Below are 17,782 nucleotides of genomic sequence, written 5' to 3'. Positions count from 1 at the left end.
ACTTACCGGGAATTCCTTGAATTACGGGATTTGTGACTTTTATTAATCCAAATCCCACTGAATTTATACATATCTATAATTGTTCCAATTCCATTTTTTTTTTTTTTTACAGTTTAGCTTTTGTTTTTATCGAGGAAGGAAAAGAAAGCTGCATGGAAAACAAAACAGAATTCTGTCAATCTGTTTGTTAGTGTCCTTTGCAGAGCAATCTATCTGACAGGTAGAAGTGTAGTACGTGCACCTTCCGAAAGAACTGTCAACATATGGCAGCAACTGTTAGATGATGGGGGAATGTACGAATAGCTGGGGAGGCATTTTTTTTTTCTATTCCCAAGTATTTTATTTTTCGTTTCATTCTGCTTCTGTATTGGAGAAAAGTAAGCAGTAGTTAAGATATAATGCAAGTACTGTTTGCATTCTTATAGTAATTCCTAAGATCTTTGATGTTTTAGCCTAATGTCTTTCCTTTCCAATTCATTTCGCCCAAAATTAAGGCCCCAAACTTTCTCAATAACTCCATTGCAAATAGTTGCCGTGCACCCAAAGCTTTGCATGGCGAAGGTTTTATGTTTTCAAACACTATATCACCAAAATGAGCATATTTAATCTTACATCAACATTTAAATTGTGTTGCTTAAGCCTTTAGATATTGTAGATGAGTCAAAAAGAAAGAAGACAAAGACACTGCTAGTAGAAAATAGTATTTATCTTGGTACACATGTAAATGAGTATGGATAAATATCCATTATATTTTTATCAAAAATAAATTATAATTGTTATATACTCCTACAGGTACATTTTAAACCTATAATTTAAAATTTGCCGCCGAATTGCAATTCGCACCATGAAGTTTGAACATTGTCAGAGACTTACCAATAAAATATAGAATAGCTGCTGTGAAATTGCAAATAGCTATTGAAATTGAAAATAATAATAATTTGTTGGTATCATGGTTAGTGGAAATGGTGGCAGGTTTATTCTTAGGAATAAGTAAAATAATTTCCAAAACTAAATAAGGAGAGAAGTAAGGCATTTCAATAATTCAAACTGGAAAAAAATGCATTGTTTACCCTAGTAATTTTTCCTTGTTTTTAAGGCTATTGCCAGGCAAGGAGAGGGGTGGGTGTTAGGCAGAAACAATAAATAGCAATAAATTAAAATTGACCTGTGCTTTGTAAATTAAATTTCGCTGGGTGCTCTGGCAGAGTGTCTATCACCCAGGTTCGTATTCTTCATAAAACCTGCATTATTATTATATTCATATTTCTTGTTATACTTTATTTTATTATTTCCTTATACTCTACAATTTGTTAACCTTTTTGTGTGCTCAATTATTCAGTGCCACTCATATTTGCCGATTTCTGCTCTTTGATTGTGATCAACAATTGATTTTCTGTGTGTTTGTAGCCCACCGCAGTCTGGGGGGGGGGGGTAAAATTTTCTTTTAATTTAGGCTGAGTGTGAACATCCAAAGGTTTACTTCACGCGACGCCACTGCCTAAGTGAACAAAATATGACTAACAGGGAGAGGACATGGCTTGGGAATCTTGAGTTTCAGGTAGTGTAGGTAGGGTACCCTATAGGTAATATGCCAAGGCAGCAGCAGCTCAAAGGGCAGAGCCGCCGTGCCGTGGCACTACCCTCAGAAGAAACACATACCTCGCCAAAGTATTGTTAAATAAATTAATACATTTACAATTTACAGACAAGGAGATTCGAATCTTGCAATCGGTCAAGCTTGTGGTAGAGGAAAGACTTGGCTCAAGCTGACGACCTCCCCATAGAGGTCTGCACGGGCTCGGGCCTAGGCCCGGCCCGGCCCGGCCCGCGGTCCGGACTCGGGCCATAAATAACCAGAACTTCTCGGGCTCGGGTCGGGCCCGGGCCTCGTGGCTATTTTGTTAGCGAATATTGTCATCGAAAAATAATTTTTAATTATTGAAATTATGGTTTACTTCGAGAATGAGAATACATTTTTTTATAACAGCTAGTTAACGAAGTACAACAGTGCCCATTTTTTTTTCAAATGCTGAATTGGAAAGTAATTTTAATTATGTTTTCGGGCTCGGGCCGGGCTCATGTTTACTTATTATCGGACTCGGGTCGGGTTCGGGTTTCTTTTCCTCGGGCCGGGCCGGACTCGGGCCTTACAATTTAGGCCCGTGCAGACCTCTACCTCCCCAACCTACACGCTGCATCGCCAGCTGTTTCGTACTCTCGCGAGGCCTGATCCCTTCAAGAGCTGGCCTGACCAAGTTGACACATGAGCAGAGGGTCGAAGAAGTCTCAGCTGGAAACAAGGGAGGGGAGGTGGTTAGCCATGCTGGTCATCAGACACCAGCCGAGCCCATTTTCGCTTGGCGCAATGAGGGACATAGTTGCCACCTTTGGAGATAAGTCGCTAAATGTGACTGATTTGTAAGACCCATTGGGAAGCAATTCGTCAGAAAGGTACTATCTACTTTTCTACCTACTTTTGGAAAAACAAATGTAGTATTTAGCCAAAGTTAAATGAACATTTAGATATAAGATAGATGCGTCTAAAGGGCCATCCAGACATTTATATTTTTAGATAGCAAAAAATCCTATGGTGATGCGGGTTTCCTTTGACATTTCGACAATTTATTTTAAAATATATGTCTAGGATATTTTCGACGTCCTGTTGGAATACGTGTGCAAGGGGGAGGAGAAGGTGAGAGGATTTATTTTTTTCCTTTCTCTTGTAATTGTTGTGTTTTTAGGGAAGTGTCCTGTAGTGTATAAAAGATAGGTTAGTGAGTGAAGACGAATCGGATTAGTGTGTTATTACTTATTACACACACTGTTTTCCACGTTACCAAGCGAGGATAAATTAAAAGCTAAACATCTTGACCAGTGGCGCAACCAAAAGGAGGGGCTGGGGGAGGGGCATTGCAGAGGGTTTTTCTTCGATTTTTTGATCACGTTGGCACTACCCATCCTAGTAGCCACGGACCGCCACTGTGTCAAGGTACTAGCGTGAACTAGCCAGCCATTTCCGAGAAAATACAGTTTGAAGCTTTCGAAGTGCATCTTATGAGGCAAAGATATTGTAGGATTTTCAAGTGTCCCTGTGGCCCCATGGTAGCATATAAGTTTCACATGTGAAGGTTCTGGGTTCAATTCCTATTCGATTGACCCTACTTTTAGCAAGAATATTTGTTATATGGTCTTGGTTGATTATGCAGTGAAATACGATATGTTGTAAAGTTCTTGTTTTGTTTTGCAGCATGTGAGGCATTGGAGTTCTCTGGGAGCGGTTTGAGAGAGGATTTGGGAACTGTGGAACTTCTGCCGTATTTCTATAAAAATTTTAATCACCAGCAGACTGCTTTTAATGTGACGTTTAACAACATCAAATGGAAATGTAAGTGTAGTTCGCAGGCAATTTTTAAAAGTATATAATGTAAGTGTATAATATATAGGGTGTTCTCTCTGTCAGTTCCGGTTGTTAATCTGGTCCAAACATATGTACAGGGTCTCTGCTGGACTTGCAGTGAGTTTGCCATGGAACGTTGACTTGTTGTGTCACTAACTATAATAACTATTATAAAATTAGAAAAATAAACCTTTTTTATTCCAATTCTTTTTGTTATTATGTCAATGGGGAAACTTCGCTACTCGATCTACCATGTGATTGAGTATCCATTACAACTGTGTTGCATTATTTATTTGCTATTTTGCCACTTTTGTCTAATTGCAAAGATGAGGATGAATGCTGGTAAGATACGATGGGTAAAGGGACAATCACAAACATATAGGGAAGACAATAAGAGAGCCCCATGTCAGATTATACTGACCGTGAGTCCAGTCACCCGAGCCTCGCTAGTCTGCCAAATGCAATCCAGAATACATTAATACATGAAGGAAATTCAATTATCTAGTTCAATGCAGCTTTAGTTTTCATCTTAACTGGATTTTTGGTAGAGGTTTTTCATTAAATATATATTTTTTTCTTAATTGCTGATTTACAACTTTATGTAAGTAGGGGTCCAGTTAAAAAAGGTTAAGAAAATGAAAAAGGTTGAAGAAAAAGTCAATAATTTCAGATTTGTTATTTTGGTAGACACCGTGTATACATTCAAATTGTGAATATACAACAGGCTATATTTGTACCATCTCTTGTGCACATTCATTGTGCCCATTTCTTTAAAATTCCAACTCCTAGATGGCATTTGTGTATTGTTTTAGCGACTGCTGCATTTTTTCTTACTCATGTCAAAGTACATTGCACTTTTCTTTATGCTCTTGAGAATGTCATTGAAAAGTTTAGAGGCAGAACATACCATAATATATAACCTGTGACTGAACAGACCGTGTGGGCCAGGACTTACCTACCAACTGCCGGCCTCACTCCCACATGCCTCAGCAGAGGTGGGCGATCACTTGGCAAGTAAAAGAGTGACTTGTAGTCAGCACTACAAAGTCCATAGTCGTTGTAGGTTTTACGCTACTTATTCGTAGCTCCAAAATTTTCTCAGGGTGGTTTGTGACCACGACCCCATACGCTGGCCAAAATCTCAGGAGAAAAGCTGTTACCCCCCGACTCAAAGCAGCATGGGTCCCGTGGCCTGAGCCCAAAGCCTGATGGTTTAGATCCCACAGCCACTGTGCAGGACTAGATGGAGATCACATTGCGGATATTAATTATTCATGAGGATTCCACTTCATATTTTAAAATAGTGACGATTTCAATTCTCAAGAGGAAATGCTGTTTTTAATGATTTAGGTTATTTTTCAATATGTGATTCTTTTTTTTTCCAAAAGAATTGTTACAAAAAAATCATAAATGTGAGAAAATATGTTTTTAATGTAACATATTATATATGTTTTTAAAGAGGATGTTTTGTAGATTTCAGAAAGGTTTGGTAAATATTTACAGCATGGAAACATTTATTTGTATGATTTTTAAAAACAGCGGGAAAAAAATAGTGTACATAGGAAAATAAATATTTTCAGGTCAGTCCGCAAACTGTTAATTATTTCACAGTTAGACATAAAGTTCATTAAAAATTCTTAAACTTTCTTCAAAGTGGTACAGTTTGTAGCAAAACTAGTGTAAAACATCAAACATTTTTAAAATATATATTTCGGGAATACATGGTTAATAGGAACCATAGTTACCTTGTCAACTTCTTTGCTTATAAATATTTAATTTTTCTATACTTTTTTATGCACTTATAATTTCATCTTTCAGTTCTGCGCATGCGATTTAGGCAGAATGCTGTCCACAGCACCATCAATACTTGTCGAGAATTCACGCTTTCAGACAATTTGGTTGTTCCATCATCATCGAAGGTGTTCTACGATTGTCTGTGGTCTCACGAGGAATATGAAACGAAGACATTTATTTTCGAATACATGGCACAAGGCTTTGATAAAAAGGAAATGAAGACATATATTTTCAACGTCCCTTTACACGGAAATATAGGTAGATATTTAAAAAAGCATAATTTCTGTTTATGAGATTGAAATATGTTAACTGTAGGGGGCAAATTTATATATTCTAAAAAGGCCAAAATATTGATTAAAACAGGTAAAAATGTTCACTATAATTTTGAAGAAACATGTCCTAAAATTGTCTATATAACAGTTGGGCTGAAAAGTTCGTAGGCTAACATAGTAAAAAATATTTTTTTGACAAAATTCGATTTTATTATTCAATATAATTCAATATAATTATTCGCCTTCGAGGGCGATACAACGATTATAGCGGTCATACAATTTTTTGATGCCATTTTTATAGTACGATTTCTCTTTAGCCTCAAAATAGGCCTCAGTTTCGGTGATTGCCTCTTCATCAGTGCTAAATTTCTTTCCAGCGAGCATTCTTTTAAGGTCTGCAAACAGGAAAAAGTCACTGGGGGCCAGATCTGGAGAAATGGTGGATGGGGAAGCAATTTGTAGTCTAATTCATATAATTTTGCCATTGTTTTCATTGATTTGTGACACGGTGCATGGTCTTGATGAAACAGCACGCGCGGCACCCATTTTGCACACAGCTTTCGCATGTTCAAATATTCATGCACAATATGTCCAACACGTTCCTTTGATATTTTTAAAGTCTCAGCTATCTCGATCAACTTCACTTTACGATCATTTAAAATTATTTTGTGGACTTTTTGATGTTTTCGTCGGTAACAGCCTCTTTGGGGCGTCCACTGCGTGCATAGTCTTCGATGCTCATTTCGCCTCGTTTAAATTTAGCAAACCACTTCTGAACGGTTGATTTTCCTGGTGCAGAGTCCGAATAATGTTTATCAAGCCAAGCCTTGGCTTCAACAGTATTTTTTTTCGCCAAAAAGCAATGCTTTATTAACACACGAAATTCTTTTTTATCCATTTTTTCACAATAACAAAAGCTGCTTCACTCACAATGCTATATCTCACGAACTAATTATCCAGCAGCTGTGAAATGTATACACGTATCTTTTGAAGGTTAGTACTAAGTAAAAATCACATGGATTTAATTCTAGTAACGCCATCTATGAGTCAGCCTACGAACTTTTCAGCCCAACTGTTATACATAAAGTATATATAGACAATTTATGACCACACCAATGTCCTATCATCCAAGGATAGACAAATACAGGCTGCCCTGGTCTCTATTGTACAACAATATATATTTTCTAAAATTTCGAGTTCACTTATGAAAATTTCCATTACTTTTTTTTTTTTGATAACAAGTACAGTATGTGTTTTTTAATGCGCTTGTTTTCTGCATCACATTAGATCAGAATACATGCAATTATAAATTTTTGCACCGTTTTAGCCAAATTTTAAACTCTGCAGCGATATGGTAGCAGGTGAATATATGGTAGAATGTATTGCATCGTTATTTATGCTGTTACTCGTTGAACCTTCTTTAGGAAGGCCACTTCTGCACAAGAATTAATTACTTTTAATCCAATCTTGTATTAATTAATAACCTTAGTGTTCTTCGGTTACATTTCAAAATGTGTAGCTTTGTCTTGGTTGGATTCATGGCTTTCTTGGCTTGTATTTGGAAAAGAAATAGAGATAAAAACTGTCTCCTGAGAAAAAGGAACTGGCACCTGAGTTATTTTTAGTTTTGTCTACCCCTGCTACCACCTTCTGAGGGTTATGGCACTGTCCACTTAATTCAAAGAATTGAAGGAATTCCCCATCTGTAGACCCATATATCCAACGTAGTTGGCTATAATTGCTCAAATGGATAGTGAAAAATATTGCATTTTTGTTTTTATGAATAAATACTCTTTACATAGAAAATTATAACTAGTTGCAACAGTAACCTCAATTGTAGGCAAAATTTTTTATAGCAAATAATAACTAGTTTTCGAGCAGTCAAAAAAATTTTGGTTGAACTACAACATTGCTCAGGGTTTATGAAGCCCTGAAATCATGACCAAAACCCAAAAGACCAATTTCCTATTGTAATATTCTTATGTACAGTCACGGACACTTGACTTTCCATGGAATTGTTACCACACAGAAGTGTCCGTGACTGTACATGGGCATTGCATGCCATCGTGGATAATTTGTTGTGTTCGGATCTCCAAAAAATTGCCAGAAATACAAAGAGTGAAGTAGCACCTCCCAGTAACAGAGAACGAATCCAAACTTTGAAAATGCTGTACTCAGTCCTTACTGCATGAAGAAAGAGACACATGCTGTTCAAGCCAATCAGTGGCCACTGTGTGTGTATGTGAAAGCATCCATAAAAATCAACGATAATTTGTAAACGTGGTTCCATATGCATGATGGATGGAGTGAAGTTGATGTGTCTGAAAGAGGTTCTACACTGTAGGATGTTTTAATTACCTGTGACAATAATAGTGTGTGTCAATTATGATGTGAACCACAATAAATTATTCTACAGGGTGAGGCAAAAGTCAGGTTACATAGGTGAATGGCCACCACGTTCACCAGACATAACAACAACTGATTTTTACTTGTGGGGACGTGTTTCTTCCCCTACATAACTGACATTTGCCGTACCCGTGAGATGCTTCAGATCTTAAATTTAATATTTAAATACTCTTAATAGACTTAACGTTGAATAATTCTATGGGTTTCCGAAAAGTCACTTAACTCTTTCGCTGCGGTCGTCGCTTTTATGCACAGCTTGCCAGGTGCCTTGCTCCGCGGAAGTCGCATTATTGCGAGTTCATACTTCCACTCGCTGCGGGTGTCGCATTTTCGCAGTACGTCGCTTTTAGTAGCCTTCAGACATCTGTTGATACTATTTAGAACTATTTGAACTTGTAGTTTTGTTTATATCTGTATGATGTCGCTAATTACGCCTCCGTTTAGAATACGAGCGTTGAGTGCTCCGACATGTCAGTTTCAAATGCATGTTCGAATGTAAACAACATGGCTTCGTCAAGTCGTCAACACTTGTCTGATAATGATGTTACTCAACTGTTGAATCAGAAGGTGAATTAAGTTGTGACGATAATAGCGATAGTTTTTATGAGACTTCAACTGGTGACAGTGATTGTGTAGTGTGTGATGAAGAATTTGTACTGCGGTCCGTAACATCATGGAGCAGAGTGCAAAGCAGCATTGATCTAGGTGCGGGAAGTTCGACAAAGGCAAGTGCTAAGTTACTTGGTGACAGTACAGTATTTAGCACACCATTTTCTTGTTTTATCAAATATTTTGCCCGCTCAGTATTTGAACACACAGCAGAACAAACTGAAGTTTTCGCCACCCAGTATCTTGATACTACTTACGAATTTCCACGCCGCTCCACCACTCTGCGTCATCCCGTGTTTTGAGAAATACCATACCATCAGGGACTACAGAATGGTTTGCCAGTGCAAGGAATAACTTTTGTAATTTCTCTATAACATATTTTGCAATGTAATTTTTAAATTATTCTTTCTAAAATTTATTTTTTCAAAATTTCAAAATTTTTCAAAATTTCAAAATTTTTCAAAATATCAAAATTTTTCAAAATATCATACCACCAGGGGTTACAGAATGGTTTTCCAGCGCAAGGAATGAATTTTGTAAGTTCTCTCTCATATATAACGCAATGTAATTGTGAAAACTATTTGTTTATAAAAAAATATTTTTTCAAATTTAATTACGCAGCCAAGGGATATTGTGTGCCAGAGAATTCCGCAGCGAAAGAGTTAACCGATACATTAAAATTTATCGAACACAAAGATACGTGGCTTAGTTTTTTTGTACGCGATAAATTTCAAATCTTTTCTTCCATCTGGGCATTGATTGAATAATATAGCCAGAGGCCGAGCACACCTAGTACTGCCCTCTTGATATGACCAATGTTGCCAGTAAACATCGTAATTTAAAAAGAAGAAAAACTTTTTTCAGTATTTGAACACACAGCATAACAAACTGAAGTTTTCGCCACCCAGTATCTTGATACTACTTACGAATTTCCACGCCGCTCCACCACTCTGCGTCATCCCGTGTTTTGAGAAATACCATACCATCAGGGACTACAGAATGGTTTGCCAGTGCAAGGAATAACTTTTGTAATTTCTCTATAACATATTTTGCAATGTAATTTTTAAATTATTCTTTCTAAAAATTTCAAAATTTCAAAATTTTTCAAAATATCAAAATTTTTCAAAATATCATACCACCAGGGGTTACAGAATGGTTTTCCAGCGCAAGGAATGAATTTTGTAAGTTCTCTCTCATATATAACGCAATGTAATTGTGAAAACTATTTGTTTATAAAAAAATATTTTTTCAAATTTAATTACGCAGCCAAGGGATATTGGGTGCCAGAGAATTCCGCAGCGAAAGAGTTAACCGATACATTAAAATTTATCGAACACAAAGATACGTGGCTTAGTTTTTTTGTACGCGATAAATTTCAAATCTTTTCTTCCATCTGGGCATTGATTGAATAATATAGCCAGAGGCCGAGCACACCTAGTACTGCCCTCTTGATATGACCAATGTTGCCAGTAAACATCGTAATTTAAAAAGAAGAAAAACTTTTTTCATGAATAAATGCATAAAAGTTTATTGCTCTTTTATCAGTTTAATAAATACCCACAGTAGTCTACCGGCCCTATATGCAATAATGGAAAAGAAAAAGACAACGAAATTCGGTGGATAAGAAAAACAGGATTAAAAAACGGATATACAAATAGAGAAATGGATAAGATAGCAGAGAGAGCACAGAAAATTATTAGGAAAGAAACCAAGAAAGAGGAAGGGGATCAAAAAGAAGGGGAAAAAATCGAAAATAGGAGGGTAAAGTACGTTGGCATCCCTTACCATCAATCCATATCGGAAAAAATCGGAAAAATAACGAGACATTTTGGAATCGTTTGCGGGATGAAAGCACCAAAGAATGTAGAAAAATACTTCACCGATTATAAGAAAGGAAAGACAACTAGGGAAATACCGGAAAAACAGAAGGGGGTTTATCGAATAGAATGCCAATGCGGGAATGAGTACATAGGACAGATGGGCCGAAATATGGGTAAAAGATGGAGCGAGAATGAAAAGGACATAAGGGAAAAAGTTCCCAAAACGGGTCTCTCTGAAAACATTTGGAAAGTGGGCATAGAATCTCAAAAAAAGAGATAATCAGAAAAGAGGGGAGGAAATTAGGAAGAAACGTGTATGAAACAGCGAATATTTGTAGGGGGGGGGGAAGAATAATCTTAATAGGGATGAAGGAAATTTGGAAGAAGAGTGGATCAATTTCCTCAAAAAATAGGACAAAACATGGAAGATTGAACCCAATATCGGTTTCCACGTCACTCCGGAAGTTATTCAAGCTGCAAGAGAGGAACGTGAATTTACGTTGGATTTGTGACGTAATAAGGGGAAACGAGAAAATTAAGGGCAGGGGAAACATTCGTGGAGAATTGACCTTCATGTGGATTGAGATGCACAGTTGGGTAGGAAAGGCCAAACCTGCAGGTTGCATTGTGATTCATGCAGGTTTTTTAGATTTTTAACTTTTTTACCTTTGAATAGGTCTAATGTACAAGTTTTTTTAGGGAACGACTTGGTTTTTACGTACTTCTAATAGCAAAAACTTAATATTTTAAATGTATCCTAACCAACCCTTAACCACAATCCTCATATTACATTTTTGATGCAGTACTATGCCAAGTACTTAGTTTTTTATACGAACCTGAGGAAAGATATAGTCAATCTCTGAAATGTCGTTCTACAATAAGAGCACTATACTCACATACGTAAGTACAATTTTTAACTTTCCTTTTTTATATTCTGGATTTGTGAGTAACACGCGACTAACCTACAAAATGCTAAATACCCACAGAGACCATCTATCCCTGCACATCGAAAGTTAATGCAAGTGACTTCATAACTGTATTTTATCTATGTTACTTTTAACACTTTAGTAGTAATTTTATCCCCATATTGAATGTTCATGTAGAGAATCATTATCTTGTTTAATGTTTAAAAACCTCCACATAAAGATAACCATGTGCAAGGTTCATGTCTTGTTCGCTTTTTGTACAAAAGTTGCATACGTTCAAAGTCTTGCTTGAGTGATTTTTTGAACACCCTGTAGTATTAGTGGTAAGGCTTCCAAATTCTCAGACATATTTAGTCAAGAAATCTCTGTTTTAAAATGCAATTTATCTCAGCATTTAGCTGCACTTCTGACAGTGAAAAACTTCTTATTCCATGTTGTTCGACAAATAAAATGTCTTTGCACAGTGTACACTATCTGGGTTAATTTATTGTCATGAGGTGGCATCCTTCTTACCATGGCCATAAGGTTGAAATTCCTTCGCGAACTATCTCTTGCAGTGTTGCAATAATACAAAGCAATTTCCCACTTTTGAGTGAATTCTGTGATTTCTGGTGATAGAAAAACGTAAAGATTAGGCACCCATTTTTTTTCCATTGTAATGAATATTTCCACCAATAATAATATAAGAACTAAGGAAGTGTGTATTGTACCATTACACTTTGGATCATGTAGGTGGTAACACTGTCAGGTCATCTGTGAGAACTCTCAATTAAAATTTCATATTTGAAATTGTTCTGTTAGTTCTCTAACCAGAGACTCATTTTAATATGGCAATTTTCTTTTCCAGACCCAAACACTACAATTGACCAGTGGAAAGTGTTTTCATATGTGGAAACGACATCATATCCACAGCTAAATCTCATGCTGCTGAAGACACCTGAAAAGTTTGAGGTGAAGAAGTACAATATCAGTGTCTGGTGGAACGGGGAGTTGAGCTCTGTTAAGGAAATAGCAGTGGAAGATTCTGACACAGACATCTTCAAGTTTCACTACAATGTTGTATCGTATTCCGGTGGGATTATAAAATTTGGGGTGCAGCCCATTCATCCAGATTGTGGTCCAAGTGGATGTCTTATGTCACAGTCCCCAGATATAACCATAGGTAAGAGATTACCTTATAGAACTATGAACCCTCTGTTAGATGCATGTGGTACAGGTGTCCTCAATCATGAGAATGCAACTCTGTGAACTACTGCACATGGCTGCTTTTGTGTAGCTCAGTGTCTTTGTTCTAAGCTTATATGTTGTGGGGACTAAATATGTAACAAGAGAAAATATCCAAGTGTGACACATTCTTTTAGCCAAAGAATATTATTTATATCAAGGGAGACAAATTTATGGTAAATAAAAACTGAGGAGAGCGGTAAATAAAATGCTAGATATACCAGTGGTGGAAAAAAAAACATACTAATGTTATCGCTGCTACAGCTAGCAAGTTCAATGAAACTGGAAGTTGAGTAAACATTTGGGGGAAGAAAGGAATGCAGCTTGACAGGGAGCGAAGTTTTCGAACTGAGATTATGTGCATGGGAAATCCCAATTTGCAGCGTCTTCCTGATGTGATCGAAGATATAACATTCTTCAGCTGCAAGTGGCAGGAAACTTTAGGCAAATGTTTCGTTACAAATCGACAGTTTGTGCGCACAACCTCGATTGCCGGTTTTTGCGTGTTTTCTACTTAATTTTATGATATTTCATGGTTATTTCATGAAAAAGCATTAATTTTGTGGAAAAGCACACATTTCACATTACTTTGTGAATAAAACTCATGCATATTTCATCATTGGGGGTGTAGTTACGTCCAGAATGTTCGAAATTGCATCTTTTTTTCACATTTCACGATTTCGCGCATTGCGAAAATTCAATGTTCCTATTTATATCAAACACAAAAAAAAAAAAAATGTTTACATCTGAACTCGCAGGGTATTGGTAATATCTGTTCGTTCGTTGTTAAAATAAAATCAGTCAACTTTTCACTAAGAAAAAAAAAAGTAATTTTAATTCTTGCCTAGAAGTTATTTCAAATAAATACACACACACACACACAAATATATATATATATATATATATATATATATATATATATATATATATATATATATATAAATCAAAGAAGGTAAAAGGAAACACTCACCGGACTAGAAAAATTCAAATTTTTTGCTGATTTCATAGGATCATCGGTGCGAGGAGAAAGAGACGGAACCGGAAGTTGGGGCCCCCAGTGGCTCAGTCGGTAACGTGTCTGACTATCATGCTAAAGGTCCCAGGTTCAATCCCCGGCCGGTTCAAATCCGGGAACTTCTCTAACGTTGTAAGCGGCCCCGGCGCCCACCCAGCATCAAATAACATGGGTACCTGGGGAAACCTGGGGGGTAAAGGCGGTCAAGGGTGTGGTGCTGATCACATCACCCCCACTCACGACCGGATCAAGAAACTGTGGGGCGTTACCCCCACACTCCGTATACGCCTTCATGGCGTGGTGCTAAGCACAGGGGTACACTTTACTTTTTCTTTTTTTTCACCACATCATATGCCTTCATCAGGACATAAGACAAGAACTCAAAGTTTAAAACATGGGAAATTAAGTTAGGTTAAAATGGTAAAATACAATTTTGTGCTGGCAATAGTTTGCCAGTCAGAGATGGAGTTGGAAGGAGTGACAACATGCGCTGTCTATTACCATTTTAACCTTTTTTAACCTAACTTACCTTGCCATGTTTTAAACTTTGAGTTCTTGTCTTATCTTTTAATGAAGCTACATGATGTGGTGAAAACTAGAGAAAAAAGTAAGTACATCCCAAAACTGTACTTCATTACTTAGAGATATGATGGCATGTGGTGTAGATTATGCCTTAACACGTTCGCTGCCAGTGACGCATATATGCGTCATGTGGGGTTGTTGCTGTGTGTCATACGTATTACCTTCTTTGAATGCTTGCCCATCAGCGGCACTGCACGGCAGGCTTTTGAGTCTTTCATGACACATTGCTGAAGGATTGTTTGAAATAAACAGTAGCTTGGTTTCTCATTTGCACATATCTCTTAGCATTGTTGCATTGAATGGCATCATAGTTTCTTTTGTCATGTATCAAGGCATCGTTTGACAGCAAATATATTATTTTTATTATTATTATTTTTGATAACATTGCTAGTATGAAACATTACGAGGGTTGCTATTTATGTATCCGGAATATCAAACAAAAGAAAAAATATGTATAATTGAAAATGGTTTTATTGTTTTTCAAAATATTCTCCATGATGATCGATGCACTTTTGCATACGTTTGAACCAATTCTCATAGCACTTTGTCCATTCCGAGTGAGGTATCTCAAAAACATGCATTTTGAACACATCAATTGCTTCTGGCATCGAAAATCATTGACCACGTAGCTTATTCTTCACGGACGGGAACAAAAATAAATCATTGGGTGCTAAATCAGGGCTATATGGCGGATGACCCATCAATTCAATGTTTTCACCTGTCAAATACTGAGTTGTTTGGACTGATGTGTGAGCACTCTCATTGTCATGGTGAAGAATGATCCTGCATCGCTGGTTGTTTTTTCTGATTTCCCCAAAGACTTCTGGCAAACAAATGGTTGTGTACCATTCAGAATTGACGGTTCTACAATTCTCCAGTGGCACTGTAGCCACATGTCCATCCCCCCCCCCCCCCCCCCAAAAAAAGAAACAGGCGACCATTTGCTTCGAAGTGCTGCTTGCACGAACAGCTTTTGTTTGGTTTGGCTCATCTTGGAACACCCACACCGTCGACTGCTGTTTGCTTTTGGGTTCATATGCATAGATCCAAGATTCGTCACCTGTGTAGATGTTAGACACTGTTTTTGAAGCACCACGATTTTATTTTGTGAGTATTTGTTTGCACCAATCGACACAAGCCTTTTTTTGAGCGATTGTCAAATTATGCGGGATCCAACGTGAACAAATCTTCTTCACGGCTAAATGTTAATGCAATATCTTATGTATGCTAGTCATACTAATTGCCAGGGATGCCTCAATCTCATGATATGTCATATGACAATCTTGCATTATCAGTTCTCGCACAGCATCAATGTTTTCTGGCACAACAACCGATTTTGGACAGGCTTCTATAGATTCGTCCATGAGCAAACGACGGCCACGATTGAATTCACTAAACCAGTGATATACAGTGCTTTTAGATGGTGCTTCATCGCCAAAAGTCGAAGTGAGTTGATCGATGCGGTGTTGTTGAGATAATCCACATCGAAAGTTGTAGAAAATCGTTTCTCGAAAATGTTCTCTAGTTAATTCCATTGTTGGCCTCCGATGAAATTTTCAAGTCCCTGTAACAAACAAAAAATAGCATCCGTAAGCACAACATTCTGGGTACATATACCATAGAAATGTCTAACTTTACAATGGATATAAAGGGTGTTCCATTAAGACGGATCAAAGTTAGCAGTAAATAAAACGGTGCTATTGGTGAAACTTTATTGATTTCACTTTTGGATCATGTTATAAGAGGCATGACACTCATGTGTGAAAAACAATATCGGCCAAATGTCCACCAAGGCTTCGGCGGCACACGTCCACTCGATGGTCAAAATTTTTGATGACGTCTCTGCATAGTTGCTCCTCGATCTCACCAATATGCCTCATTATCTCATCCTTCAGCTGTTGAATTGGTGTTGGCTTGTTGGCATAGACCGGCAAAAACATCGACATCAAAAACCGATGGCAAAAACATTGACACCAAAAACATCGCTATTTTTTGTCATTAAAACCGTTAATTTATAATGCAGTCATGTTTTATTATTATTGGAGGAAGGCGGAAAGTAGGAGGAGCAGAGTAGATAGACTAGGGTGAGTAACAGGAAGGAAAGTAGAGGGGCTCTAAAACTCCAACCCGCCCAGGTGAAATTTATATCTTGATTCGCTTCATGAATAGGATTTAGTGTTATGATAATAGCATCATGAAGCTACAGCTCTTCTTTGTTCCGACCAAATATGCCTACATTGGTCGATCTTGTTTTTAGATTTCTTATCAGCCATGGTTGTTGTGCAAGAGCGGTATTTTCATTGATTCGATTATTTCGCGCTGCACGCGCACCTTCTGACATCAACACAATATTATTATTAGCACCTGATTCTTGCCCCAAAGCTCAAACAATGGAATCATAAACAATGCGAAGTGTCATGTTTCCTTCTGCTTTCTAGCAAGCTGCTTTTAACTTCATAGACGGGATCGTTGTATGCTCGTTATATTGTGGATGTGGAAGAAATGTTCCTTTATGACTATGGTACGAACCGACTGAGGATCCCTTTGCTTTACCTCCCCCTCCCACCTTCACACAGCAGACCCCTTGCGACAGCCACCGGACAGAAGCCTTCAAAACATCGTCTCTCACAAACATCAGGGTTTATCTGTAACTGATATCAATTCTGCCAGTCACACCAGAAGGGTTTCAAGAATTTTTGTCACAAATGTAGATTGTGCATGAAGTGTTTTTAACAAACAACGTGTCTTATTTTTTAAAAATACACAGCCTTATATGAACTTAAGAAAATAAGGAGAATAATTTAGCTGTAATTTTTTGCTAGTAGTTTGTGTTAAAAATAAATATACAGGTTGTCGCCAATCACATAGGCGGATCTAGAACTTGTTTCTGAAATGATGTCCTCCTGCATCCTCATATTTATAGGAAATTTTCTCTAACACGTATCAGTTCCTCTTTCGAAATTGCTTCAATTTATTTCTTCATATTTTCTTTCAATTCTCTGATATATGGCTTCCGGTATAAAAGCTTGGTAGCTCGCCACGATGACGTTAGAAATATGTATGTTTCTTGTGCATGGCATCGGAGAGATTTCTGAGGAGTATGTTTCAATCGTGTTCCAACGTCGTCTAGTTTATCCTCAGTAAGCACATGCCGTTTTACCTTAACAAGAGCATACCCTATTTTCCAAAATTTGTTCACAAGTAACAGATCACTGTCTCTGTGTGAGACAGGAACATCTGGGAATTCTGCTGCAAAATGCCTTCTGACTTCCCTACAAGAATTCGTGATGACGTAAGAGTCGTATATAAAAATTCGTTGTTTAAAATTGTATGGATAGCGTGGCGTTATTAGACTGCAGAAAGAACTGGCAATACATAAAATAAAACAAAACAATCTAAAACACTTGTTAAGAATTTAACACTTCACAAACACGTGCAAATTGGACAACAGCTGTCTGGATACTGAAGCACGGACGTTTCCAATGTCAAGGTCAGCGTACAGTTGTGGGTTTAAATGCTGGCAGATGTGCTCTTACTTTCCGACGTGCCAGCCACCGCCCAACGGCCACCTCGGCCGTGAAAGGCAGTGTATACGTATATCCTTATTGCTAAAAATTCCGAGAGAGAGAAATACGACGTTATGAAATCAAGGAGTTAACAAACTATGAATTAGAAATATTAAAATTGAGCTCCACACCCAGGTAGTCTGGCAATAAGACTGTTGCCTTGTAACCAAG

At 37.5% G+C, this 17,782-nt stretch overlaps 1 protein-coding gene across 1 annotated transcript in view; it reads left to right on the top strand.

The window, feature by feature from the left end:
• The window catches only part of LOC145997386 (uncharacterized), a 58,486-nt gene that overhangs the window by 7,550 nt on the left and 33,154 nt on the right, over positions 1 to 17,782 (top strand). The window contains exons 3-5 of the mRNA XM_083134374.1: positions 3,248 to 3,385; positions 5,216 to 5,449; positions 12,072 to 12,386. Coding sequence (XP_082990500.1) covers positions 3,248 to 3,385; positions 5,216 to 5,449; positions 12,072 to 12,386 — 687 coding nt within the window. The remainder of the gene's footprint in view (positions 1 to 3,247; positions 3,386 to 5,215; positions 5,450 to 12,071; positions 12,387 to 17,782) is intronic.

The sequence above is a fragment of the Lepisma saccharinum genome, chromosome 13 (assembly GCF_977018435.1).
Source record: "Lepisma saccharinum chromosome 13, izLepSacc3.1, whole genome shotgun sequence".
NCBI lineage: Eukaryota > Metazoa > Arthropoda > Insecta > Zygentoma > Lepismatidae > Lepisma > Lepisma saccharinum.
This window is presented reverse-complemented; position numbering and strand designations above follow the sequence as displayed.